This window comes from Notothenia rossii (assembly GCF_949606895.1).
Source record: "Notothenia rossii genome assembly, contig: scaffold_226, whole genome shotgun sequence".
Classification (NCBI taxonomy): domain Eukaryota; kingdom Metazoa; phylum Chordata; class Actinopteri; order Perciformes; family Nototheniidae; genus Notothenia; species Notothenia rossii.
The window spans coordinates 46,152-72,372 of record NW_027639682.1 but is presented as its reverse complement, the minus strand read 5'-3'; the positions used below and the strand labels follow the sequence as shown (position 1 = coordinate 72,372).

Sequence of the window (26,221 nt, the reverse complement as noted above, 5' to 3'; positions counted from 1 at the left end):
GCTGAAAATTAGGATGAGCCAAAAAGTCAAAAATGTTTTTTTTTCCCTCCCAGAGCTACCAGTGCAGCGCCCCTCCCAGATCTTGCGCTCCTGGGCGACCGCCTATGTCGCATATATTACATAAATATAGGATTAAACTACATTTCTAGCTAAAATAACAAAAAGTTGTGTAATGATACATATCGTGCTAGCAAACATATATGTATCGTGGGTTTACAGAAAATAAATTGTAGTTTTACCTTATTACCCCTCCTGTTTCACTGAAAACATAATTAAGAGACTTAGAAAGATTATCAAAGCAAACTTGTTTTCATGACCTGTTGTTACAAACTTTTTAGGTCAGATTTAGAAAATGGATCACCAGATTATTACTTTTTGTCTCACTTGACCGTCAGCGCTTCCATATTTGTTGCTATGTTTCTCTCCATGTTAATTGATTTTCTGGCTACACAATAAGTTCTTTGCATTATGTAAATCAATCTTGACATTCATTCGTCTCTATTATATTGTTTCATTCTTTCTCATGTCATCTTTAATGTGTGTGGTGTATGCATGAGAGGTGTTACCTTGTCCAGCTGGTTGATGCCCTCCTCCACGCAGCAGATGGAGGCCACCGTCCTCAGAGCGTGAGCGTACAGATCTCTGAAGCGGTCCTGCCTGCAGATCTTAAACAGGGACACCACGGCTCCTTCCTGTGGGGGAAGAAAGAGTTATTAAATAAATGTTTCTGCATTAGAATAGGTCCACAGTGCTTCATAAAACTGCACTGACGCTAGATACGATACGCTCAGGTCCCACAACAATAACAAAGTCTTCAGCAAAGCAGAGGCCTGTACTACCGAGCCGGATTTTTGCTTTTCGAGCTAACTTCAGGGAAAACTCTGGGTTTCCGGTCCTACGTAGCTGGTTCACTTCTTAGCAGGCTAGATCTCCATGGTAACTTATGCTGAACGGCTAGCCTAGTCCGGAGCAGGTTAGGTTCCAGGATAAGAGATCAACTCAGTGAAAGCACCGCCTGCTGACCAATCAGAGCTCAGTGTGCGGGGTTTAAAGCGATCAAGTCATATTACAGGAAAAAGGAAATACAGAAAAACTGCCGTTGCAGGAAAGACGACCGGCAAAAATCACCGACTTTGTGAACGTGAACATTAATAGAATATCACCTCCCATCTTCAGAGCAATCTGACTATTATAACATTAGCGTTAAGAAAGCTTACTTAAATATCTGCCACAACATAAGTAACCGGATCAGAGTAACATTACGTACAGTCCGCGGCACTGTGAGCGAAGACTTCAATGTGTCCCATTATCATTCATATCACATCCAGTCTTTCCCCTACCATTGTCTTGGATATCTACTGTCACTTTTCACATTGAACGTGTGCTCTTTTATTAAATAAACTGAACACTTTCATTTTAAGTTGTGAGTTTAGTGTTTTTGACCCTAAGAAACACTGATGCATTAATCAATAACAATAATCCACAGCTCCTCTTTGCTCCAGAGGATTTCAAAAATATATTCCAAACTTTTATCCTGGATAAAGTGTTTAAGTCATGAATGTTTAAAGCTCAACGTCTTAATATTTGTCTAATTAAAGTTCACTTTTCATTCAGGAAGTAAGACGCTGTGCTGTCAGTACTGGCTTGTCCATGCTTGTGATTGGTCGAATGCTCCAACCACCCCTTTCATATGAACGTTAATCAACTTGAGTTAACGAGTTGATAACGAGCGTCGTAGGACTGCTTAGCGAGAGCGCGTTTGTTTTGGATTAGGTAAACCGGGTAACTCAAACATATCCAGGTTAGGTTGAACCGGCTTCGTCGTACAGGCTTCAGGTGTCTTTGAAAAAGTAAATCTGATCAACTTTATAAAAGAGAGATTGACTTCTCTGTGACTGTCTGTTGTTAACCTTGGTCATATGAACAGAATGATTGAGAGTGTGTTCAAAGGCATCAAAATATAAAAATTTGCAAAAGTACTTGTTAAGCGTAAATATCAAATATAACAAATTATTGGATTATGATTATTGATGCATTCACGTGTTCATCACCACAGGTACATTTGAAGCCAATTGTAACTATTGTGTATACTGCTGCTGGATATCTTAACCTATGAGGATACTAATATCTACTTGTTTAGTTGACCTACATTTGTTATAGCTAATAAAAGTAACTAAAGCTGAGGAGTAAAAAGTGCAATATTGTCTTCCAAAATGTGATGCAGTAAAAGTTTAAGGTAACATAAAATGAAAATACTTAAATAAAGAAATACTCAAGAATCTCAAAATTATATTTAAGTACAATTTTTGAGTAAATAATATACTTTATTACATCCCAACACTGAAACTCTTTTAGCAGCTTTCACAGGCCTTCCATTAGGCCTCATAACACCAAATGATACACTGTACGTCACACTCAGCTCTCGTCTTGAAGCACGCATGATTGTTTGAAATGATGGATCAAATTGCTCCTTGCTGGGCAGCAGGTCCTCAGATGTAAGCCAACATCAGCAGCCGGTTTAAAGAGTCCAGGGAACCCGACATGACCCATGGATTTGGCCGGCTTTACTCAGCGAGGCTGCCAAACACAGAATCTATGAAATGCCTCGCACAATTTATCATGGCAGGTAAAAACCGCCAAGATATACATATTTCATGAATGGAAAAGCTGAAAAAAGATGGCTATAATAGCTGAGCATTTTCTCCTGGATTATGGTGTAAACAAACAGAAATAGCTCCATGTCTACGCTGAAGCACCCCTCGGACGGAAAAACACTTGCAGGTATTGCATTGTATTGAGCGTGCAGATAGATAGAATTACCTGGAGGAAGACGAAGCCTGTAACTACCTCCATTATCTTAATAAGGCCATTATACAGGGCCGGCGTGTCTCATATGCTGCGGGCCATGGTGTCGGGGCGCTCAGAGACTAATCATCCTGCTGTGAGCCGCCTACGCATTACTGTCCTGCTTTACCTGGAAGAACTGCGAACAGCGACTGCTTTCATTAAACCTTTTGAAACTCCGGAGAGGTTGTTGATCCTGTTGTTATTCTGTGACGCAGGTGTTGATTTAGATTGAGGTAAATACTGTTCAGAGTGAGTCTGTGAAGAATCTATAAGTAGATTGTGCTTTAGTTATTTGATGACAGCGCCACGTTTGGTGTCTTTGAACACAACGTTTATATTAGTTGTAAAGTCTGCTACTCCCAGGAATCAAAGATTTCCAAAGCTGCCTAACAAGAGATCAAGTCACAACCATTAAACTGCACTTAAATATTCATTTGATAATGATGTATTGTGGCCAACAAGTGCAAATACGCAACAGTGGCCCGAAACATTTCCATTAGGAGGAACATGAAACTATGCAAATATGAAAATCACATTGTAATCACATTATTAAATTAAGCCTATGGAAATGTTTTGGTGATGATGGTAATGTATCTTTCATAATGGTGTGGTAAGTGCATTATCTAGTTACAGTCATGGGCGTCGCAGCCATTACATGAGGGTGGGACAAGTCCCCCCTACCTTTTAAAATGATTAGTTTAGACCCCCCCACTTTTACTATGCGGAAAGTCCGTGCACCGTGCTCTCTGTAGAGCGCTGTGTCAGTGCTTCATTATCAAATCCATTCCACTTGCTTATTGTGAGAATACCCAAATCAATGAAACTCCGTACCATGTTTTCACTGCTACTTTGTACCAAGGCAGATTCTCAGAGCCGTACACATGAGCCGTACACATGCTGCATTTTTTGTGTAGCTGTGTCTTTAGTTGTAAAATGATGCGCGCCACAGTTTCCACGCTGCGAGGCTCCGGCGCTAACGGTACGTCCACACAGCAGCTTTGAAAAAATCTTGAAAATCTTGGAGCTGGGCTTTCAAGAGTTTAGGGATGTTTTGCGAGCAACGCGTCCAACAACCAATCACATGAATCTCCCGCCCCCGACATACAAAGCAAAAAACCCCGGGGATTTTATGCAAGCAATATATATATATATAAACTCCCCAAACAGGCGAAAACCTACCAGTTTCACCCACTGTCTCTGCCACCTGCCTGGTTCCTCCGGTTTGTATCCCGGTAAATAGTTCTGGTCGTAAAGAACCGGGTGATTTGCTACCGTAATTTCTCGTTTGGAATATGAGGAAATGAACTGCGGTCTGGCTCTCCCAGCTTGCACGCGGTTTGATTGGCTAGCGATTGAACTGTCAGATTTGCATAAACGGGATTTGATTGGCTGACGCTTCCACCTCAGCTTCAAAAGTTGAACATTGCTCAACTTTTGAATCCTGAAAATCCTGGAAATCTTCGCTTTGCTTCCCCACAATGCAGTTTGGCGAAAAGCGAGGCAAAGTGACGTCATCCCCATTCAAAGTCAATGGGTGGGCAGTGAAGCGTTGGAAGATTTTTTAAAAGCTGCTGTGTGGACGTACCACAGTTCACGAGCGTGCTCCACTTGCACCCGGACATAAGGCGCTGTTATTAAACAGTGTTGGGTGTAACGCGTTACAAAAGTAACGGCGTTACAGTAATATATTACTTTTTGCTGTAACGAAGTAATGTAACGCATTACTAATGGAATTTGGGTAATATATTACCCGTTACAATGCTCAGTAACGCAGTTACAACACATTTTAACCCGAAATTAAATGGTGTTTTGTTTTTTAAGAATGTACTAACATAGCGAGACATTCCGACACCGGACAAATTATGCGGGTAGATTAGTAAACCTGGTGTTTACCCTTCAGGCTTCGCGTCGAGATCTTCGGGGAAGTTGAACGTTATGCAACCATTCAAAAAAGAGAACGTAGCCAAAAATACTAACAACAAATTGTGTCAGGTGCGCGTGACCTACTCCGCTGCGCGTGCATCATTTCCAAAGTGCTTCCACAGCAGTGACACACATCTGATCTGTGGATAATCATTTATACGAAAATGGTTAAAGCAACCATCACTAAACGCCAGCAACACTGCATCTACTGCAGACAGTAGCAACAGGTCAGATGCGGACATCACGTTACCCTCCGTTGTGGACACTAGCTTACTCCCGCCTGACTCGCCGGCTCCGGAGCAGCAGTCTTCGTCGCCCGAAACTACGCCGCCCCTCTGCGGCCCGCAGGTGCCAGGTATATCTAAACAACTACCCGCCTGTACAGTGGGGTAAGGCGGTCATTTTGCAGCTCGTGGTATAAAAATAGACAATGGCTAGAATATTCATGTGAAAATAGTACCATATTCTGACATGCCTGGAGAAATGTTGGGTCAAAAATAATGCATACAATAGCACAGATGCCTTCACCACGAATGGCTACAAAAATATCTCATATCCCAAGCTTATTATAAACGAGCTGATGTTGCAGCTGAAATGTTCTCCAGGTCACAAAGTCAACCTCACATGATGATGTGATACCAGTTTTCAAGCACAGTAAATATTCTCTTCCCAGCGTATATGATGGGACCAAGGTGATGAGGCTACATGGTTTTAATAATAATTGCCTTTCAATGTTTGCCATTTCAAACCATGAGCATGGTTTAAATAATATTTGCCTTGATTTACAATATGTTAACCTTCATTATAGTCCTTGACAGCGGTCTGTACTGCTGTATTAACAACGTGTCACATGTTAAGAATTTACAATCAGAATGGAGTATTCCACTAAGCCGTGTAATACAAGTTGTTAGTAGCCTTAAGGGCCTACACAGTTGTTATGCTATACCACATTGCCCTTCACTGGATGCATAATGAGCTGCACTAAACTACATTTTAGCATTTAAAATACCTAGCTATTCTTTTGCGGTTATTTTGGTGAAAGTAACTAAAAAGTAACTAAAGTAGTGTAACTCATTACATTTCAGAGACAGTAATATTGTAATGTAACTTATTACTTTCAAAAGAGAGTAATAAGTAATATGTAATATATTACATTTTGGAAGTAACTTGCCCAACACTGTTATTAAAGAGGTGGAGGGAGAGTCCTCTCCTGTCAGACTTTTATAATTATAAAAAATAAGAGAATAACAGGTACGAAATCATTCCAACTCATACTATAGGACAGCAACACAAAAATACAGTTTGAAAGGGGAGTGATTAAAATATCCATAAAGAAAAAGAAAATCTGTTTCATATCGTGTTGAGAGATGTATCCATAGGTCTCCTAATGTTGCTCTCAAAGTCCACCAGATTGATGCTTTTAACTTCGACATTTAAAACAAAATCTTCGCGGAGGAGCATCCCCCCGGACCCCCCTAGAGGAGGTGAGTTCCACCGCCCGCCCACACCCCATGTCAAATTGTCCCACCCACATTGAGGATGCTTCCTGCGCCCATGGTTACAGTAGCATGTTTTATGGAATTTAAGCAATCCTTGTACTTGTGCATGATAAGGGTTGTTTGCATGTGAAATAACGCAGTAGTAAATGACACGGATCGTAGAAGACTTTTGCTTCAAGACTATTTGTTTCGCTTTTAGTTGCCTTAGACACTAAACTGAAATGGATCAGAGGAAACATTTTACGTCCAGTCTGATTACCAGACAGTTTTATTCATCAGTTTGTATTCAAACTGCCTCTCTGCTTGTTTCCTCTTCACAGATCGCTGGGCTCTTCCCACTTAAACAACTTTTAGTTTCCACTGACTTCATTCTCATTCCTTCAATGAAGCCAAAAAACGCATTTATCCTCACACCCCTGCATTTCTGTACTTGCTGCACTAACATCATCATCATCATCCGTGGGTTTGCATGTGAAGGCCGAGACAGCGTGTCATTTCTTTCCATCTCATAATAATCTGAACTGAATAAAAAATAAAAAGCTTTTTGAACATTAAGAATGGAGACATGTTGCAGTAGATGCGAAAAATGCAAATATGAACCTGAAACTAAGCATAATATTTAATCTTTAAAACATTAGTCATCAATATGAGGTGTGTGGCGCAGTGGGTTGTCTGTAGGTGTTTGGATCAGGGGGTCACAGGTTCAAACCCCACTGCAGTCAGCATGTCGTTGTGTCCCTGAGACACTTCACCCCAAATTGCTCCTGTGGGGATTGCCCACAGTAAGTCGCTTTGGATAAAAGTATCTAACAATCATATATTGTGTGATTTTTAAGTCTGAATAACAACATTTGAAGACCAGGACTTGTTTGCAGCAGCGCAATACCTAATTTAGATATTCCACCAATCATGCCTTGTCCATGTTGCATTTCCGAAAAATAATTCACTAAATGTTGCATCGCTGCTCTCTATCTACGTAGTTTTGACGTCACACTGCTTCTCACCCGGCCTGAGTTATCGCCACATCATGCTCTCACAACCTGCGTATACAACTTTCAGAGCAAGGACACACACACACACACACACACACACACACTTTTAAATCAGTATCTGTCATGACGGTGTGTAAAGTCTGAGACAGCAGATTCCCCTCCACACCGTGACACGGTTGCTCTGTAATATCCCAGCTGCTGTTAGATTTATGGGATGGCACACAGCTCGGTATTAAACGCCGTCTAATTATTTACATTTTTCCTTTTTAGTATGCTCTCACGCTTTGTTGCTTCCTCAACATGTTGATCAGGTGAAAATGAAAATCTACCTGAGAATGTGAATCATTGTTTGTATAATGATTTATCTCTGTGATATAAAAAGATGGTGGATTAGGAGCAAACTTTAAAAGCTTTTTTTTATATTTTGTCTGCTTTGTCATTATGGCTGGGTCATCAAATAAAGGACGGTGTTTGAACATGAATTGAACGGCTTGTTCTGTCCTGCTTGTTAAACCAGAGGCATTTCATTCAGTCGTGATCATTCAGTCACAACATTTGGGATTAGTCAGAGTGAGAGAAACTGAGAACTACAGAAAAGTGCTTTATGGATCCTGCAATAATATAAACCAGACATACATTATGAAGAATCAAATACTTGGGATTTTTTCCTATGAATGAGACGAAGGTATGAGACGGCAGATCTCACGCACCTACTTTGTTCCCTTGAAGATAGTGAATATTTGATTTACATAAATCCTGTAGCTAGAAACATTGCAATAAAAGGCAACTGCTTCTTTGTCATTAAATATAAAAGGTAATATTATTCAAATACTGTGATTACAGCGACCAAAACAGTCAATTATACAGCTTTAAGTATTGAAATCTTTAGTTTAGTAAACACTTATTTAGTTCAAGTTTGAGTAGTTTTTAAAGAGGATATATTATTCAAATATTCAGGTGTATATCAGTATGTAGTGTCTCTACTTTAAAGAGTCCTCTCCTGCTGATGTTCAGGTGTATATCAGTATGTAGTGTCTCTACTTTAAAGAGTCCTCTCCTGCTGATGTTCAGGTGTATATCAGTATGTAGTGTCTCTACTTTAAAGAGTCCTCTCCTGCTGATGTTCAAGTGTATATCAGTATGTAGTGTCTCTACTTTAAAGAGTCCTCTCCTGCTGATGTTCAGGTGTATATCAGTATGTAGTGTCTCTACTTTAAAGAGTCCTCTCCTGCTGATGTTCAGGTGTATATCAGTATGTAGTGTTTCTACTTTAAAGAGTCCTCTCCTGCTGATGTTCAGGTGTATATCAGTATGTAGTGTCTCTACTTTAAAGAGTCCTCTCCTGCTGATGTTCAGGTGTATATCAGTATGTAGTGTCTCTACTTTAAAGAGTCCTCTCCTGCTGATGTTCAGGTGTATATCAGTATGTAGTGTCCTCTTTTCACCCTCTGTCAGAAACCAGAGCCCAGTCTGCTCTGATTGGTTAGCTGGCTGGCTTACAGTGTGTTGAAGCACTAACCAATAAAAGCACCTTGATGGGAACAGGGATTTTACCCTGTGCAGAACATTTACATGCACAGAAACCTATAACACATTACAGGAAACGGAAAGCCCCAAAAAAGCAGAATATGCCCTCTTGAAATCTTCTACAAAACCCAGTCGAAGACAACGACCCTTATGTGTTGAAGTGTTAGCAGCAATTAGGACCTGCCGTTAAATATCAATTTAATTATAACACAATACTCAGATTTTCTCAGAAGCTGCCACCGCCTCAAACTGTCTGGTATCCATTACACTGTTCTCATCTGGTTCTTCCATCACAACACTATGATCCATCTTTATTTATCACTTCCACACATGTGAGTGCCTCCCTTCTTCAGCTCTTCACTCTCTAAACACTGTCTATCAAGAGAAGAATGACAAGAAATATCAGGAGCCAAACATTTAACGCTTCATCGCAGGTTTTTAAACAAATGCGTGAGTAAAGTTAGCAGGCTGTGGAAAATAATAATTAGTGAAGAGCTTGGATATGAACCAGAGGACACACACTTCTGTAAAAAAGGGTGTGTTTGTGAGTGTGTGACAGACTGACTGGTGCTAGTTCATTAATTCAGACGCAGGTGGAGGATGTTTTGTTTTGGGTATTCATTAGCAGTCATTGGCAGGTGCTGCCGACGCCTCTCTGAGGGCTCACTCTGATTTTTAAGCTTTTCAATTTAGCGAGGTACATGTGCAGTACAGACCATGATAACAGTTGCAGACCTAAAATGTGTTGGTATTTATGAAACAATCGGACCTCGACTAAAGACTGAAGTAAAGAAAAGCAGCTTTTATTTTTGTTATTGAAGGTCATTTTTTTTATGGCTAACCTTGAAGTTAGCATTGCAATGGCTTCCTCTACAGAAAGCCAATGGGATATTTACCAGTGGCGAAACGTCAGGGCCTTCAAGGTATTCAGAGAATACCCTGGAACACTCAGATAAAACAAACCAAAAAATCGATTTAATTATATAAATAAAATGTAATTAAATGGAATAAAATGGAATTAAATGTAATTAAATGTATATAAAGTGAATAAATGAGAAACGTATCTGTGTTGTTGATCTGTAATATTACAGTGTTACGTTGATTTGTTTGTCCTTCTCGGACCAAGCACTACGCATTTCAGTGGTTTTGTGTTAGAAAAGAAAGCAACCAATCAGATCTTGTTCTGGGTAGAATATCCTTCAACCAAGGTATTCTACATCCTTGATAGAATGCCCTGGCCGTTGCACTGGACTGTGTGTGTGTGTGTGTGTGTGTGTGTGTGTGTGTGTGTGTGTGTGTGTGTGTGTGTGTGTGTGTGTGTGTGTGTGTGTGTGTGTGTGTGTGTGTGTGTGTGTGTGTGTGTGTGTGTGTGTGTGTCTACAGAAGGTCCAGTTGTGATAGACACGGTTCGCCACTATTTACATTGGAATATGGAGCATGATCCTCTACACATAATAACACCACTTTGAGATTTTTGAAGCATAAATGGAATCACAAGAAGTAAAAGTTAACGTGACATCTTAACGCTACAAACTACTTTGTGGTCGATTGACTTCATGTCAACACCGCTAAGCTAAAGGCGGCTAACATTCGGGAAGATGACATTTAATAGTCTCATTTAGTTGTTTGTTGGCAACCATCGTTTGACATAGAAGCTTCATACATTCACAAGTGGGGTATTTACTGATCTATTTTATGTCGTAGAACAAACATAAATATCTCTTAAGCTTATGTTAACCATAGACCTTATTTCAGGCTTCTAACTAAAAAACGAATTCAAGAACATCATTGACTTTGAGACGAGAAACTGGAAGTGGTAGAAATGTTAACTTTAAGAGTCATTCCTGCACCAATCTACAAAATAAGAGTGAAAAAAAAAAGAATAAGGGATATAAAGGGAGGTAAGAAAGGCGGAGCGGATTAAAGGGTAAAGACTGAGCAACCTGCATTCGTGACCAATGCTCACTCCTAATGGGAGCTGGCAGTATTGATCTGAATATCTGGCAGCAAAGCAGGTGTGTGTGTGTGTGTGTGTGTGTGTGTGTGTGTGTGTGTGTGTGTGTGTGTGTGTGTGTGTGTGTGTGTGTGTGTGTGTGTGTGTGTGTGTGTGTGTGTGTGTGTGTGTGTGTGTGTGTGTGTGTGTGTGTGTGTGTGTGTGTGTGTGTGTGTGTGTGTGTGTGTGTGTGTGTGTGTGTGTTATTCCCTGTGTGTGTGTGTGGCCCATCAGGAAGAGCCTTATCAAGAGTATCCTGGAAGCAGTCGGTTAACTAATGGCCAACTGAGACTTGCTGTCTGGTCTGCCTCGTCTTATCTCAGAGTGAAATAGCTTTTTAGAGGCGTGTTCAAAGAGATAGCTGCAGGTCTGCTGGATGATGAACTTCAGCAAAAGGTGAAGCTGATCATAAGAGGGGTGTGTCTACAAGGGTGGAGAAGTGATATCAAAGGAAGCTGCTTCTGCCAAAGACAAGGAGGAAGGCTAGTTTGAAAAATCGCAAATCTAAGAATATAATCCATCATGCCGCTGACTTGTCTCTGACGTCAGGATCTCCGACCTCACAGGGTTTTTTTGCACTATGAAATGCGTCAGTGGTTCATCACAGACGGAAACATTTTAACCTGTCAATCAGTACCTTGGCGATGATGCTGCAGAGCTGCGGGCCGTCCTGTGTGAGCGAAAGCAGGTTGCTGATGGCGCTGCCGATGGTGTGCACGCTGTCCGAGGAGTCGATCTGTTTGATCAGGAGCTGGAGGAACATCAGACTGTGTGTCATTTTCTTTATCAAAGGTCACCTATTGTGCAAAATCCACTTCTCCATGTCTCTTCTACATCAACATGTGTCCCCTCTTCTCCATGTCTCTTCTACATCAACATGTGTCCCCTCTTCTCCATGTCGCTTCTACATCAACATATGTCCCCTCTTCTCCATGTCTCTTCTACATCAACATGTGTTCCCTCTTCTCCATGTCTCTTCTACATCAACATGTGTCCCCTCTTCTCCATGTCTCTTCTACATCAACATATGTCCCCTCTTCTCCATGTCTCTTCTACATCAACATGTGTCCCCTCTTCTCCATGTCTCTTCTACATCAACATGTGTCCCCTCTTCTCCATGTCTCTTCTACATCAACATGTGTCCCCTCTTCTCCATGTCTCTTCTACATCAACATGTGTCCCCTCTTCTTCATGTCTCTTCTACATCAACATGTGTCCCCTCTTCTCCATGTCTCTTCTACATCAACATGTGTCCCCTCTTCTTCATCAACATGTGTCCCCTCTCTTCATGTCTCTTCTACATCAACTTGTGTCCCCTCTGTGGAAAGAGACTCTGAAAGTTTCAGGAACAAAGATTCTCTCTCTTTTTGTCCTGATCCATTTCTATAAAAACCTGTCTGAAAATGAGCTGATCAGATTTTGGCCACTTTATGATGTCATAACGATGTTTTGGCTTGTGTAACCATCACCAACCGAGGTAACCCCCCCCCCCCCCACCTTATCATCTGAATCTCCTCCTAGAGCACCATTTAGTGCTTTCACACCGCAGCCCTTTCCCACAAAGGTTCATCAGAACTTAGTTCATGAGAACTCTTTAGTTCTCATGAACTAAGGAACAGATCGCGTTCACACAGGAATAAGTCCCTGGGGGTGGATTAGGCAAATGAAGCCGCTGACATCACTTCTTCTTCTTCTGCTTTGGGTTTACTGGCAGGCCGATAACAACTTCACGGTGTGAATGCGACATTTCGGAACTATATCGGAACTAAAGTGGGGAAAGTACTGCGGTGTGAACGCGGCTGTGGTGTTCTATGTAACCAAATATCTCTCTGAGGGGCGAGGGGAGTGGCTCCTTATTTTCATCTAAAGTAACAGACAGAGAATCAGCACTTTTGAAACAGGGCTGAAACAGAGGGGATTATGGGTAATGCTGCAATGATCTGTTTGGTGTTTGGAGCCAAACACTTCAGAGACATGTTCTGTATATATCTGAGACCTATAATATAAAACAGTATAATAGGTGACCTTTAATAAACCTAGTATTGCAAATCATATTGTCAGAAGCTGTTTCAGACACTGCTGTGGGATTTCTCTGTCATCCAGGAATCCTTAAATTGGCTTTAGGACAAATGTTTTGATGGTGAAGAGGATAAAGATGAACAGATGTTTCCCATGGTGCAGTAAAAAGAAATGTGTAACAGTTGAAGGACTTAAAAAAGACTTGAATTACGTGTTTATACACATGGTTCTTATTCAACATTATTCCCACAGAATGAGGGGAAATCTGTACTTAGGAATTATATTTAACTTTATGGGGCACATGTGGAGGGGCTCAATGTCGATACAGAAAACATATATTGGGTCAATATTTATGATTACATCACATACCCGGATCTCGTTGGCTAAAGCCATGTCGATCATGTTGCTGAAGGAATCGCTGACGTCGGTGAGGATCTCGTGGATCGCCTCCCTCATCGACTTCAGGAAGAACTCATCATCGGTGTGAAGGCACCTAAGGGGGAGGGACGTTTTGGATATTTTTCGACATAAACGTCTTCTTTTCCCGGCAATTGTATCAAAGAATTATTAAAAGTCTTACCTCTCTGTGATATTGGTCAGCTCCATACACTTGTCCAGCAGAGATTTCTCATACTGCCCCAAAAGGAAGAGAAGAAACACATGATCAAATGATCAAATGCATTAGCATCAACATTTGTTATAATCAGAAATATTGTCTTTAAAATAAAACTTTCGACATTCTGATCATTGACATAGCTCGATAAATCCAAAAACTTTCAGGAACCTAATCTATAGACTCTCAATCAAACCTAGGATTGAGAGTGTGTGTAGACTTAAAAATGTATTTAGCAGTGACCAATTGATTTTCTATTCTTAGTGATGATAAGCCAAATCAAAGTATGAATGGATCACACTCTAAAGTTAGACGTTTTAATGTAACAGCATGAAAAAGTCCTAATTAAATCTTAATTGGTGTGTCAGGAAGTCTCAGTGCCTGATCTGAAAACTTCACTTTAGAAACATTGATTATTTTAAAGCCTTGAGGACCCAAAACTGTTTTTATATGTGGTGTTTTTATTTTATTTCTGTTGTATTTTTATTTATTTTTTCAGTCTTTCTTGTTCTTTTAATATATTCTTGTGATTTGATTGAACTTTTAGCACTGTCATTCATGTTTGTTAATCTCTAGAGCCCACTGAGTCAATCGTGTTTTGGGATATCGGGCTATATAGATAAACTGTCATCACTTTGTCTTATTTGGTAACATTGATTATTTTTGAGGACCAAAACCTGTTTTGATTTGTGTTGTTTTTATTCTCTTTCTGTTGTATGTTTCCCTCTATCGTGTCCATGTATTATCTTAGCACTGTAATTCATATTTGTTCATCTGAGGCATCATGTTTTGTGATATTGATGTAATTAAATACACTTTTTTTAAATTTGACTTTTTCCCTGTAATCACTCACCTTCTGCATCTCAGGCGGTGTGTTTCGGGCGGCGCTGTACTCGTGCACCAGCGAGCGCACGTGGCAGTTGGCCCTGACGGCCGTGCTGTGGACCCTCTGCCAGCGACCCTTCTCCAGCCGCTGGAACATCTTCCCCAGCTCCGTGCTGACCACCAGCGCCCGGCGCAGCAGCGTCTGCAAGTTGTTCCTCGCCACGTGGTCGCCTCCCCCGACCCCCGAGGCCACGATCAGCTCCCCCTGCTGGGCGTCCTCCTCCACCCCGATGGGCTTGGCCTGCAGGACGCACATGCACTCCACCTCCGTCATGTGGCGCAGATCCTCCATCCAGCGCTGCACCGAGTCCACCTGGAGGGTCTGCATGCGGGTACTGTGGGAGAAAAACACAGAAAGATTAAGTCGGAGCCAGTTTAAAGAGGCCCTATTATGATTTTTGTGGTTTTCCCCTTCGTGCATGTAAATGGTCTGCAAAGGCTTAAATCACAAGTTTACATCTGTGACATAATGACATTGACCGTCTTGCACTAATGTACATTCTCAAAGATATTGAAGTGACTGTTATTTTTGTATGTATTGATTGTTGTGCTTTTATTAAGGTCTTATGTGCATGTATAAATGTGTCTTTGGTTGTGTAGGTATATACATATTTGCATACATATTTTTATATATATTTGTTGTTTTTGTATGTCGGGATTGTGGGAAACGGTATTTCGCTCTCTGTCTGTATACACAAACTGAAAGATTGACAATAAAGTTGACTTTAACATCTTTACGTAAACTTTGCGCTTCTATTGGCTAGCACTCCAACTCATTGTACGTGATAGGCTAAAGGGCGGGACATCTCTAAGCGGTTGATCAATCACAACAGAGCCGGCCATCTAACCAATCAGAGCAGACTGGGCTCTGGTTTCAGGCGGAGGGTGAAAAGAGGTGCTGCTGCACAGGCAGTATGAGAAGAATAAAGAGTTTTTTGAACATTAAAGTAGAGGTACACAACACATTAAAGGAAGCATAACTTTACAGTACGGTAACTTTCATATTAAAGTGTATTCAGTGTGTTTATGTGGATCCATGGCTGGCATCAAAATGAGGTTAAAGTGAAACAGACCAGAGCCACTATTGATCGCTGCAGAGAAAGTTTAAATCCTACTTCTGAATTGATTTGCAAGCATACAATTGACATTAATTGACAGTACAGTTTCAGAGTTGCTCATTATTGATATTAAAATGACTGCACAAACAAAACCACTTTTGAGCCACATGAACTCAGCATCACACAGACAGTGTTTCTCTGAGATCCGGGAAGTGATGACTATCCTTCCGATTAAAACTGACTAAAGCTTGAAGTGATTTATGTGAGAAAACCTTAATCATCTTTTCCGCCTCCACAAGAAATAACATGCTTAATCAGGAGAAAATGAAGGAAGTGGTTACTCGTAAATTAGGACAATGACGGATCATTTAACTTGGCAGTGCCACCCTTCCACTATTAGAAAGTATAAGTTTCTTCCCAGGCAGAAAGTTAGCATAGCTACATGATGTGCCAATTAAGTTACTTAAATGACTGTTAAGCTATTAAACTGTATACTGTTCTTCAAGGCCGTCCCTCCCTACAGGCCGACCATGCAGACTGCGTGGGGCCTCACCTCGCGGAGGGGGCCTCATCTTGCGGAGGGGGCCTCATCTTGCGGAGGGGGCCTCATCTTGCGGAGGGTGCCTCAACTGAACCGAAAAGGCGGCTTACCTATGCGCTTGGCGCAATTAGTGTGGCGTGGCACGGTTTCGCTGCTGCGAGGCTCCACTAGAACCCCTTCGCGTCGACGCTCGCGAAACAGAGGGTCTCATCATAGAACTTTGCGTGGGGCCTCATGTTGGCAGGGACGGCCCTGCTGTTCTTACATGTCGCGTATGCTGACTTTCTTCCAGGGACTTTGGCCTTTTCAGGTTATTTAAGTCGACTGAGACAATATGTATCCATGAAATGCTTATTTTAGAGCAAATGGTTGTTTTTGTCAATGTTAGCTTGCTGTCTAACATAGTTGATAAAGTCTTTTTTTGTTTACATCTATCTTAAGTGAAGGTCCCATTGAATCAAAAATAACTATACATATTAGGTGGAAAATCTGCAGCTGTAATCATTGTGTATATCGCATTATATACTATTGTAAAATGAAGGCTTAACAGCAGGAGCTAAGCTTTGATCGGGGTCAATTACAAAAACATTAATCTAAGAGGTTGTTAATTTAAGGTTTCAAATAAAAGGAACCCCACAGCTCATAAATGGTATAACAAATGCTGTGTTTGATATACGCACGCTGTACAGTATGTGAGTCTATAGCTCTTCTCCATAATGGGAATAAAACCCACACACATTCCATTTATGCCACGCGATATAACTGCAGCGCTTAAACCACCGCAGCATCCCTACAATCAATGATGTGTACTCAAGGTCAATTATCCGCAGATAACTGCCGGCTGCACACTTGTTAGTTTAAGCATTTCCCCGAAGCCCTGAGGGCGGCTTTAACAAAGAGCTGCGCAGAGCAAACACTCCTCCACACGGCAATCCCCCAGCAGAGACCTAATGAACGCAGGATTAAGGGGGCAAGCCAGACCCTGCACCCTGAGGGAGAGCCGGAGAGTAACTCAGTACTTTTACTGTAGTAGGCTACTCTTCTTAAGTACATTTGAGGTACACTAAAAAAACTGAACCGTTGACTTTAATTGAATGTATAATGTCAACAGACCTCTCGTACAGATGTATATATAATAACTTGCTTTATATTTTGTTTTTTTTATTATTCATTTGTAAATTTAACATGTATATTTTCTACTTTGTTGTTTATATCTAGTCAACTTAATTTGTATTAAAATACAAATATTATTGTCTTTTTTGCCGCTACAACGCAAACATTTCCCAAATTGGGATCAATAACTTAATATCTTATCTTCTATTATAACTGTATTAGGTTAGCTGAAAGCAATAATATGAAGTTAAGAACCTAATAGTTTTTTATTTAAAGTTAATATTATTGGGTTAGGGTTAGGGTATGTATTAGGTTACAGCTTTTTCACAGTCACTTTATAAATTAAGATTTGTACACATAAAACCTATGAAGAACTTTTAAAACAGGATTTTTGTATGTAGATTAAAATATCCAGTATCACATGATTATATATAATTACACCTTAGACAAAGAGTGGGTTGACAGAAAATGAATTGGCAACCATTTTGCTCATTGATTAAGTATTTTTTGAGTAAAACATTTTCAATTTGGAGTTTAAGTAGGCTACTTTAGTACTGCAAATACTTTAAGTATCCTGATCATACTTAAATATATGTACTTAAGAACCATTCTCATAGCAGTACTTATAATATCCTGTGTTTGAGTCAACACTTGGGAAGAGCCTTTAATGAGGATGATTATGTTCCTCTCTGTCCCTTGAGGGAAATGGCCCCTCATTAGAGACATTGGGATATTGCATTGAATTGAATATTGGTTGCTATTTTTAGGACAAGCATTGTGGCTGTGTGTAGGCTCAAAAACAAAGATTTGTCATGGATTAGCAACAGCCGACGTCATAACATAACATCTCCAGGCAGATATTGGGTTTCAGCTTTTAGCCGGAGCAGGTTACAGGACGAATCGTGACGAAGCCACAGCTCCAATTATGTCTAATCCACCATCAAACCACAGTGAGGGCAGCTATTCACTGAAGAAACTCATTTAGGCTTTTATTAAGGTCAGAGAAAGGTCTCATTTAAAGGTGACGCAGATTAGCTCACATGAGATAAGAAGAAATACATTTGCTTCTCTTAAACTGACAGATTTACACAGGTTTATTTGACATGTATTTCAGGTGAAAAAGTGATTATATCTTCATTTTACAAAGAAAAACATAAATTAACTTGTTTTTTCCCAGAACGTAGAACACCTGCGTTATACTTTTGAGAAATATTGAGAATGAAGCCCTCGAGCACACACTCAAATTCCCTTAGTATATACTTATATACATTTGATATTCAGTCAATCATCTGTCATTGAGGAGGTGGAACAACAATGGAAATAGAGTAAGCTCATTGGTTGAAAAAAATGTATCTGGTGAATAAATCACCCTACATTTGGAAAAGGGCGAAGATAATAAGCTGTGAATGTAGACGGAGAAAGATATTGACACATACAGGAACGAAAACCCCCAGAAAGCGTATTAGGTCCTTTTTTTAATATGGAGCTTGTTCTGCTAAGTGTGGTAAATCGCATCATAGTGATCATTGTGAAAATGGATAATGGGTTTTTTGTTCAAATTCAGGCGATTAACCTTCCTGTTCTCTTCGGGTCAAGGCTGACCGATTTACTACTTTCATCAATCATAACTTTTTAGTTTTACATTCGATTCAATTAAGGCTTTATGATATCCTTCACAGTAGACATTTGAACATATACAATTGCTGATCACCACTTTCATTGCATTTTGGAGGATTTAGTCAACTTTGTAACACCCATGGTGTTCCCGGCCAAAAATGACCGCCATAAAGAAAAGGAATTAGTAACCATCCGGATCAGATAAAACACACACACAAACAAACACACACACACACAAACAAACACACACTGTAGATGTGTTCCCCCCTTATATGCCCAATCCCCGCATGTGAATATCACACCTGACACACACAACCACACACACACACACACACACACACACACACACACACACACACACACACACACACACACACATACACACACACACACACACACACACACACACACACACACACACACACACACACACACACACACACACACACAGAACAATTTGACACATTTCCCGCTCTTATGTGCCGATCCCCCCACATGGATCACACCTGGCACACGCAATAGATGTTCAGTGTCTGTTCTTTGTATATTTACTGCAGTTGTTCATGTATACCAGTAGTGTGATACAATATTTACAGTTTGAAAGGGTGTTAAATGAAATGCGGTGATGATTAATGGTCTTTGTGTTAATGTAATAGCAGTTAAAACAGGACCGGTCACATTTCACGTAAAGGGGGGGAAACGAAGACAATAGTAGGGTTTTCTCACATTCAAAGAGACATCGTAAATACCTCCAGTTCTCCATATGTGTCTTGTTAGAAATGAATCACACAGCGAACAACACAATGACTCAAACTCAGAGAGTCAAGTCACCCACAAAGGAGCAAAGCTATCAGCAGTCAGTGAGGAGGAGTTGAAAATCATCTTCCTTTACAATGTACCCAAACAAACCCACACAATGTTTCGTGTAACACCAGACTGGATGAGACAGAAAGGAACATTTTCCATTATGCTTATCAGGTAGTGTGTATTTCCCGATATACTCAAAGTGACACTCTTAGCTGAAATGGGGTAAACAAACAACCGAGTGAATAAAGCAACAATTCTTCATGACACTTAGACCTATCAGACCTATTTCAAACCATTTCCCACAGTTATATAAGAGCAGTGCGTAAAGATGGACTCTTCTTGATTTACACGGCCATCAAACCACAAAACGCTCCCTCACCAGCGGGGACAGATGATAAATAATAGGCTTGTTTTCCAAAGGAGGGGAAGCGGTGCTCTTCAGCTCGCAGGGAATCACAAATATGTGCATACAGGGCCAAGAGAGGGTCAGCTCTATTATCCCAGACGGGGATCCTGTGGAGATGAAGATCACTCCTCTTCTTCATCAGCGGCTGGCTGTCAGGAACTGAGCAACAGCAGACAGGAGCTGGATCAAAGCAATGTTTTGTTTTAAAAAATGGGTACTAAACACTTTGTTGTTTTAGGATTGGAGGCAGCGGTGGAAGAGGAACTCAGATCTTTTAATTAAACCTGAAATAAAAATTGAATTCTCACCTAATTTGCACTGAATTAGAGTAGCATGAAGCATGTGTGGGCGGAGCTTCACAGATGACGCGTTGCATCCTGTTTCCCGGGTAGCAGTTCTCTTCCCTCCCTTCAATCTAATCCTTCCCTTCCCCCATCCTAACCCTAACCACTCCATACCTTTTTACCTAATCCTAATCTTCCTTTCTCCCTCCCAAACCTAAACCCCAAAACCTCAATGTTTCAATGTTGATATGACGTAATCTAAATTAAATACAGGGTTTTAATTTAAAGCAGTTTTATTCTGAAAAACCCAGAAGTTCACACTAACTATTAACTTAACACTTTTATTCTGAAAATTCTTCATTTCCGGTTAGCATTAGCATGTAGCTAACGTTTTGAAAACCATGAATTGAAGGTGAAATGACATGTGATGTTGTACACAGTAAACACACTGGGATTAACACTCATTTATTGACGCTGAAATAACGTTTCATCATAATTATGTATATTAATAATAATATAAGATATAATATGTTACTTTATATATACAGTCTATGGTAAGTAAACAACACAATGTCTACTTTCAACTAGGTTCGTGGGAGTGCGGTCCTGAGAGTGCAGCCTCCGACGCTGTAGCTTCATACTATTGCTGAATTAACTCGCATGGGGTTCCTGAAGCAATCTAGTTTTTGTTCCCATTGAAGAGTTCTTGATCCTGCACAGCTGGAAATAAAACTTTACAGTGCAAGAACTTTGGGTACTTTAAACATGAGAGAGGGGGGGATGGAAAGCACTGAGAGAAGAACTAACACATTGTTGGCATTGCAATAGGACGCATTTCAACATCTTTATCCATACAAAGAGGGGAGGGCCACATGTGTAAATAAATGGAAAATTAATCAAATGAATCTGAAATTGTTGTGGCATGGCAACGAAACATGAGGAACATGCAGAGATGTGTCTTCAATAAAGGAGGATTTCTGTTCAGATGTCCTGTTAATGTCCTCAGTTTCTGTCGCAGTGTGCTCACTCTTCCTGCATTAAATCAAAAAGGATAACTTCAGCTTTCCATGTGCTTAATGCAGTTGTTCTGCTGGATGAGTCACTCTCTGATCAACGTCTGTCCCTGAACTCAACTCCACACTTCTGAAAGGGAGATGACTGCTGACTAAATTTGATAACATGCTTTAAAGGTGAATGTTAGTTTGTTGAGTTGAGTGAGAACATGGAGTATTTTTACTGTTTTATTTTGGATTGATTAAAAACACAATGGACTCGTGGGGCCTGGTTTCTAGACACATTCACATTATTAAGTGCCAATTCCAATATGTTGGTTTGTTTGTACACTCGATCAAGCAAACATTTTCAACGACATCCCAGACACACACACACACACACACACACACACACACACACACACACACACACACACACACACACACACACACACACACACACACACACACACACACACACACACATACCATGTATACATCACTTCACGGGACATTAAATAGACTTACATGCATTTACTGGAGACTTATCCTAACCTTAACCATAACCAACACATTCCTAACCCTTACCCTAAACCTAACCAAGTGTTCACCCTGAAATGAATGATTCCCCTCATGGGGACCTCCATTTTGTCCCCATAAGGGAGGCGAGTCCCCACACGTGACTTTGTAAAAATATTTAGGTCCCCACAAGTATAGTAATGCTAGGCCACACACACACACACACACACACACACACACACACACACGCACAAACACAGTGATCACAATGGAAAGTTTAAGGCAAAAATACTAAGATGGGCTTCATTATTTTGGTCATATCCATTTTATATATTAACTATCACTTTCTAACAAAATATATTCCTAGCACACGGCACATGTTGCATAAAAATACATGTACATGTTTTTTAGGATGGCGTGCTAAGGCAGTGGCTCGTCTCTGATGTGATATTCAGAATTCCTCCAGAGCACCAAATGAAGGATTTCCTATTCCTCAAAATGTAGATAATACTAGCTTTCAGTGCTTTTTCAGAAACCTTCACTCTGGGACATCCGGCTACTTTAAAGATAGAATCACCAGCTGACAGCTGAGGGAAACCCCTCGCCGAGCAAAGAGATGAAAAACACAAAGTAACACTTGATGTTTCACAAAGAAGGACTTCCTACAGAATCCCTCATCACGGGATGTGAGTCACTTTGTTTGAGGCTAAAAACAGCAACAGAGTTCTCGCATGAAAACACGTTGAGCATTCATCTCCTAGCGTGTGCTGTCTGTGGGACATTCAACTAATCCTATCATGAGGATAATACAAATAATGTCAATGTGCTTTAAAGCGCAGTGAAGGTCACATGTTTGCACAACATATCAGCGCTCAGTGTGGAGCAGGTTTGAAACACCTGTTGTCACTCAGGAGAGGCCGTTTGTTCTTCAGGGGTGGCTGCCCGTTACTGGGCTTGTTCGACATATCACAAGAGGCTGGAAGCGATTCAGGAACACTTACACTTCAAAGATCATGAGCCCAGGTTAAATAATCCGTCTCTAAAGTGGAGTCCCCCTGTGTGGCCAGGTTAGTTCGGTTTAGTGGAAGAGTGTGAAATTAACATGTCGTAAAATACAGATTACAGACGTCATTACGGACTAGAGGAAAACTGGGAAAAAGTAGAAGGATGTTTTACATTAAGCAGGGTTTGTTGATTGATATAAATGTGATTAAGATCTAACAATTCACACACACACACACACACACACACACACACACACACACACACACACACACACACACACACACACACACACACACACACACACACACACACACAGAGAAGATATAGCGTTGTCTATGTTGTACTAAATCAAAGTGTTGGACTGTGGTTTGGACAAAACAATATAAAATGGCGTCTGATTGGGTTTAAGGAAGAGGTTATGGGCTTTTTATAGGACATATTGATTGATTGATTGATTGATTGATTGATTGATTGATTGATTGATTGATTGATTGATTGATTGATTGATTGATTGATTGATTGATACATTTTATTTCGAACAAGTCAAATAAATAATTACAAAACTAAAAAAACGTTGCAGTGCAGAGTCATGTAAGAGAAATCAAAACAAAAAATGACATTTATAACAACATCAACAACAACAACAACAACAGCATTAGCAACATAAACAGACCCACAGTCCCTCCTGTTCGAAAAGGAGTGAGAAGAAGTATAACTTATTTAATCTCACCCCCTTGTCCCTAAATGATTTATTTATAATTTATAATCTATAAATAATTATCATTATTATTAATTATTATTGTTATTATTATTAATCTGCTTTACCTGTTGATTGGCATATATACATATACACATATGTACATACACACATAAAAATATACACATACACATATATACATATATGCACATATACACATATACACATACACATAGTCAAACACCTTCCCCATCCCTGTAGCTCGAGAAAATAATTTCTCTGTATTTCCTCTTGACCTGGTTAATGTCTGGACATCGCTTTAGCTCCACGTTCACACTGTTCCATAGTCTCACTCCACGGACAAAGATACAAAAAGTTATTCTGGTTGTACGGACCCTATACATACACCTCATCAATTAAGTAAGGAGATAATGGGCAGACTAATTGGAATACCAATTTGACGCAGCTCTCATTAAATCATTAGTGATTTAGTGACTTATTAACTTCACCACGATGACCTGGCTTCCCTTTAGCTTATGTAAACATATTTTTAAGTGAGAATGTTTTCCAAACACTCCACTTAACCTCGATTTATTTTTGGTAGACTTGCTAGCAGACTGTGGGTTTTGATCCTATATGCAATGGCTTATATAACAAATAAATGCACCCATGATACAGTGCAGTGAGTGGTTTGGAATAGAAAACTGTCACAAAATGTTTAATATGGACATCTGGAATGTTCCATCATCTGCATGCAGGCCAAGCAGCTTGTTTGGAAAGGAAACAGTGCAACATATGTTCTTTTATTATATTATTATTTTTATTTTGAATCTGTTTGCATTTATCTCCGAGTATTCTCCGCACATTTTTCTGATGGAAACCATTCAGCTGTCGTCTGCGTATAAAAGCCTGACGCCTGATGGGACTTATGAACAAATGGAAATCTCTCTCGAATCCCACAGATGAACCACAGTCCAGCGGAGAGTGAAGGGAAATGTGGGCAGAATGAGCTGTGACATTTTGAAGACCAGACCATTGAGGCTTTGGCTTCACTAAAGGAGGAAACAAGGACACGTTTGTCCCAGGAAGAATTAAATACAGAGTCAGACAACCAAATAGGATGTTAATGCATTCCTATTTTGCTTAAAAACCAGAATATTGCTAGCTTGAACTCTCTAAACAAACCTCATAAAACAGCTCTACCGAAAAGTTCTACAAAATGCTGCCTGACTAAAGAGCTGACAGATGAGAAAATGGTTAAAGCATATGGCTAATAGTACTTTTAAATGGGTGCAAGTCACGCCTTTATTTTCTGGGGTCTGTGCTCCTCCCGAAGTGTGGTAAGGGGATATATTGTGGCCTCTGACTGGCAGAGTTAAATCCTGGCAACGAGGATCGGACATCTGACTCCCAGATGTGTCCGACGGCCTCTTATGTGCAGCCAAAAGCAGACTCACCTACAACGGCACACTGAGTTTTATTCCCTCTTGTTCTCTTTGTCTGTGTCTAACCAACTATAACTCATTTCTGTTTTCCTTTGACTTACGCTCCCGCCCCCACACATGCAAGATTACATGTAGTATATCTACTGCAGACACACGTGGAAGACATTATACTGTAGACGCTTCTCTTTTTCAAATGAGGGTTGCACAATAGATCAAAATGTTATCGGAATATATACGAGGTAAAGGCAAAACAATTGAAAATATCTGAATTAAGTATTGTGGTGCTGGCCTAAAAACTGTATTTTTCAGACTTAAGGGGGACATATTATGCTCCTTCACAGGTTCATACTTCTATTTTGTCTCGCTGTGACATGTCTCCATGCTTTAATGCTCAAAAAGCTCTTTAGTGTTCTCATACTGCCTGTGCTGCAGCAGCTCTGTTCACCCTCTGTCTGAAACCAGAGCCCAGTCTGCTCTGATTGGTTAGCTGGCCGGCTCTGTTGTGATTGGTCAACCCGATTAGAGATGTCCCGCCCCTTAGCCTGTCACGTAGGGTTAGGGTTGTGTTGGAGTTTTGTGAGTGTAGTCTAGTGATGTCACTATGTTCAGGAAGTAAACAAAGGTGTCCAATGGAGGCGTTTAACATCACAGGAAAGAGAAAAAACCCCAAAAGCACCAAAGGTTTGTTTGTTCAATTGTTCTCTGAATTGTAACACTCTTTCCCTCACATCAGCCTACCTTCCAAAATGTCTGCATGGCCCAGAAACTGTCCAGAAAAGCATGGATGTACAGACGAGTGACAACACACTCTGTTCACCTACGAACCAGCAGCTTCTCTCCGTCTGTAACCTGAGGCCCAGATCGTCCAGCTGATCTGGGCACGGCACTCATCTGTTGTGGAGATGTTTGTCAACTGAGTGCATGTGTGCGTCGCATCTGTGTTTGCAATTTATTTTTAATACAATTCAGTCATTGGCTCCTTTCATCAGTTGATTTACTGAGCCATGTGCTGCACAAACGGGATTTATGTTTGTGTAAGTGGGACAGACAAAGAAGAGCGAATCAGAGACGATCTGTTTGTTTATGTGTGAGTATAAGTGTGTGTGTGTGTGTGTGTGTGTGTGTGTGTGTGTGTGTGTGTGTGTGTGTGTGTGTGTGTGTGTGTGTGTGTGTGTGTGTGTGTGTGTGTGTGTGTGCGTGTGTGCGTGCCTGTTTGTGTGTGTGTCTGTCTGTCTGTCTGGCTGTGTGTTTGTGTGTGTGTGTGTGTCTGTCTGTCTGTCTGTCTGTCTGTCTGTCTGTCTGTCTGTCTGTCTGTCTGTCTGTCTGTCTGTCTGTCTGTGTGTGTGTGTGTGTGTGTGTGTGTGTGTGTGTGTGTGTGTGTGTGTGTGCGTGTGTGTGTGTGTCTGTGTGTCTGTGTGTGTGTGTGTGTGTGTGTGTGT

General features: G+C 40.6%; 1 protein-coding gene across 1 annotated transcript in view; it reads right to left on the bottom strand.

The window, feature by feature from the left end:
* Positions 1-566: 566 nt before the first annotated feature.
* Positions 567-26,221, bottom strand: part of LOC307027528 (protein inscuteable homolog) — a gene marked incomplete at its 3' end in the record, with an annotated part of 44,659 nt that continues 19,004 nt past the window's right edge. The window contains exons 3-7 of the mRNA XM_079695797.1: positions 14,267-14,633; positions 13,381-13,433; positions 13,170-13,293; positions 11,419-11,532; positions 567-692 (exon numbers count right to left, since the gene is read on the bottom strand). Coding sequence (XP_079551923.1) covers positions 567-692; positions 11,419-11,532; positions 13,170-13,293; positions 13,381-13,433; positions 14,267-14,633 — 784 coding nt within the window. The remainder of the gene's footprint in view (positions 693-11,418; positions 11,533-13,169; positions 13,294-13,380; positions 13,434-14,266; positions 14,634-26,221) is intronic.